Source organism: Sceloporus undulatus, chromosome 10 (assembly GCF_019175285.1).
Source record: "Sceloporus undulatus isolate JIND9_A2432 ecotype Alabama chromosome 10, SceUnd_v1.1, whole genome shotgun sequence".
Classification (NCBI taxonomy): Eukaryota; Metazoa; Chordata; class Lepidosauria; order Squamata; family Phrynosomatidae; genus Sceloporus; species Sceloporus undulatus.
In genome coordinates this window covers 15812975-15815467 of record NC_056531.1, presented here as the reverse complement: position 1 = coordinate 15815467, position 2493 = coordinate 15812975, and the positions used below count along the sequence as shown (strand labels likewise).

Sequence of the window (2493 nt, the reverse complement as noted above, 5' to 3'; positions counted from 1 at the left end):
AAAAGAGTTTTTTAAAAAAATACAGCTGAAAAGAGGATGGCACCTTATTAAAATCAGTTCTCAAAAGCGTATGGGAATGGAAAATTCTTTGCCTGGTGATGGAAGGACTGCAAGGAAAGAGCCATTCTAGTTTTCCTAGGAAGGACATTCCAGGGCTTGGGGGCAGCCACCGAAAAGGCCAGTCTCACAGTGGGATTTTTGGGATTTCCATGCTCTGGGGGACAGAGTCTGATGTTCGTGTGGTGTGTCCTTCTCTCCTCTCCAGATCACAGTGGCCGGTCGCAGCCCTACCCGTTGGAGCGTCTTGTTTTCGGGGCCTGCGCAGGCCTGATCGGACAGTCGGCCTCCTACCCTCTGGATGTGGTCCGCCGGCGGATGCAGACAGCCGGCGTGATGGGCTTTTCGTACGGGTCCATCCTGGGCACCATGGCGGATATTATCCGAGAAGAGGGACTTGTCAGGGGCCTGTACAAGGGGCTCAGCATGAACTGGGTCAAGGGCCCCATTGCTGTGGGGATCAGCTTCATGACCTTCGATCTCACACAGATCCTGCTCCGGAAATGGGAGCGTGGTGTCCACGTGGAAAGGTAGTGGCTGACCTTGCCTCTGTCTTGGGTCCCTTGCGGATGGGAGAAGGATGGAGGTGGGTTTTGGCGCAGGCTGGTGCGGACAGGCATCCCCCTTGATAACCCCTTCTCAAACGCAGATATGGTTCTCATGGTCGGTCCGAGTGACATAGGAGAACGGGGGCTGTTGGTGAACACAGGGTCCCTTAAAACTGTGGCGGTCTGCTTTGTTTCCCTGAGAGTGGATTTGCTAAAAGATGCTCCTGGGATGGTCTAGAAATTGCCAAACCCCTTGAGCCAAGGAAAAAGGGGTGCCTTTGCACCCCAAAATCCCATTGGTCTCAAAAATGGGAAGGTTGTATCTGTACCTGATTCTCGGTAACGCCGTATCTTTTGCAGCAGAGCCTTGCCAAATGCATTAACTTGCCTGTACTTCAGCTTCATCCAGTGTCCCTCTTCTCTTTTGTGCTTTAAACTGGGCTTAACCAAGAGCTTAAGAGGTGGGGGGTGTCTGTTGTGTGCTTTCCTCCTATCTATGTTTTATTTTTAGTTTTGCTTCCTCTGTGGAAGTTTTCCCTCTTTTAGTCTCTCCTTCTTTTTCTCAACCCCCCCCCCCCCTTTAAAATGTTCCCCATTGGCATTCATGGCACAGAACAAACATCTGGAAGAGTATGCCATCTCCAGGAGGAAAACCAAAGACTGAATCCTTCCTTTCCATAGGGTTGCTTAGAGAAGAACAAGGTGAGCACTGAATCATGAATTTCTGTTGCCACAGTTTCAGATGATGCACCTGGCTATGAAACTGGTTCTGAATCAACAGTGTTAACATATATATATATATATATACACACACACACACACACACATATATATATATATATATTAAAGAGATCAACTTTTCAATAAACTTTTTTTTAAAAGCTACAACATTTGCGCTCTAGGTTGAGATGGGGGAGTAAAGCTAATGATGTTGGACTGCACCTCCTAGCATCCCTCTCCACTGCCTCTGTTGTCTAGGGCTGATGTCTGGTGGGCCACAAGTAGCCCAAACTATAATAGAGCTTTTGGTACCTCTAGATGTTTGGGACTTCAGTTTCAGTGTTGCCAGTTGTAAGGCGTGATGGGAAGTCTAGTCCAGTTTGGAAATACAGTACTAACCAATTTCTTTTTCTTCAGTATTACAAGTTATTCTAAACCTTTAAAAATTGTTCTCATAGAGGCACCACAGAGGTTGACTGGATCCCTTCTGTCTTTGCATGAATGGGTTTACATTCTTCTTCTGGGGAATGAAAGGGGCTTACAAGACCCCCCCCCCCCAAGTTCATTCAATGCAAGACTTCTAGGCTCTCTGATACAGTAGGTCAATAGTGTCCCATTTGGCTAGACAGATTCATGTCACAGTGGATTGCTGGACCGCAGCTAAGCTTTGCAAGAGGCACAGGCCTGGTCCAGAAAACTGGCCCCCTGATATGGTCGATGTCTTCCTCTTCCTCCCTCTTTTATCAGGGTCGGGGCATTTTATTGCAAACTTCCCTGCCTCCTTTCCTTAGCTGCCACAGCAGGCAACATATAGTGCAGTGTTACAGAATCCTCTAGTTGGAAGGGAACTCAAGGGCCCTCCTGATGTGCAGGAACCCACGACTTTAACACTCCGGAGAGATCACCCTGTTCAAAGCTCTCCAAAGGAGGAAAATCTGCCACTCTCCAAGGTGGTTCTTTGTCAAACAGCAATGAACTGTCAGGATGCTTTTTCTAATACTTAGAAAGCATCTTTTTTCCCCCTTGCAATTTAAATCTACTAGTTGATCTCCTTAGAAAAGGTGCTAAATGATGCTTGGTAAGGTAGAAGGCATCAGGAAGAAAGGATAAGCATATTACAGGTGGACAGACTCCATCAAGGAAAGCCCTGAGTTTGCAAGACCTGAGC

At 47.4% G+C, this 2493-nt stretch overlaps 1 protein-coding gene across 3 annotated transcripts in view; it reads left to right on the top strand.

Moving 5' to 3' along the window:
* Positions 1 to 2493, top strand: part of SLC25A42 (solute carrier family 25 member 42) — a 34704-nt gene that overhangs the window by 30564 nt on the left and 1647 nt on the right. For 2 of the 3 annotated variants that reach the window (XR_006100882.1, XR_006100883.1), the window contains exon 8: positions 266 to 2275. Coding sequence is in view for 1 of the 3 variants with exons in the window: in XM_042441677.1 (XP_042297611.1) it covers positions 266 to 591 (326 nt within the window). In the remaining 2 variants the exon portion in view is untranslated. Of the gene's footprint in view, positions 1 to 265; positions 2469 to 2493 lie in introns of those variants that run through there. The other variant, XM_042441677.1, reaches the window with a different exon arrangement.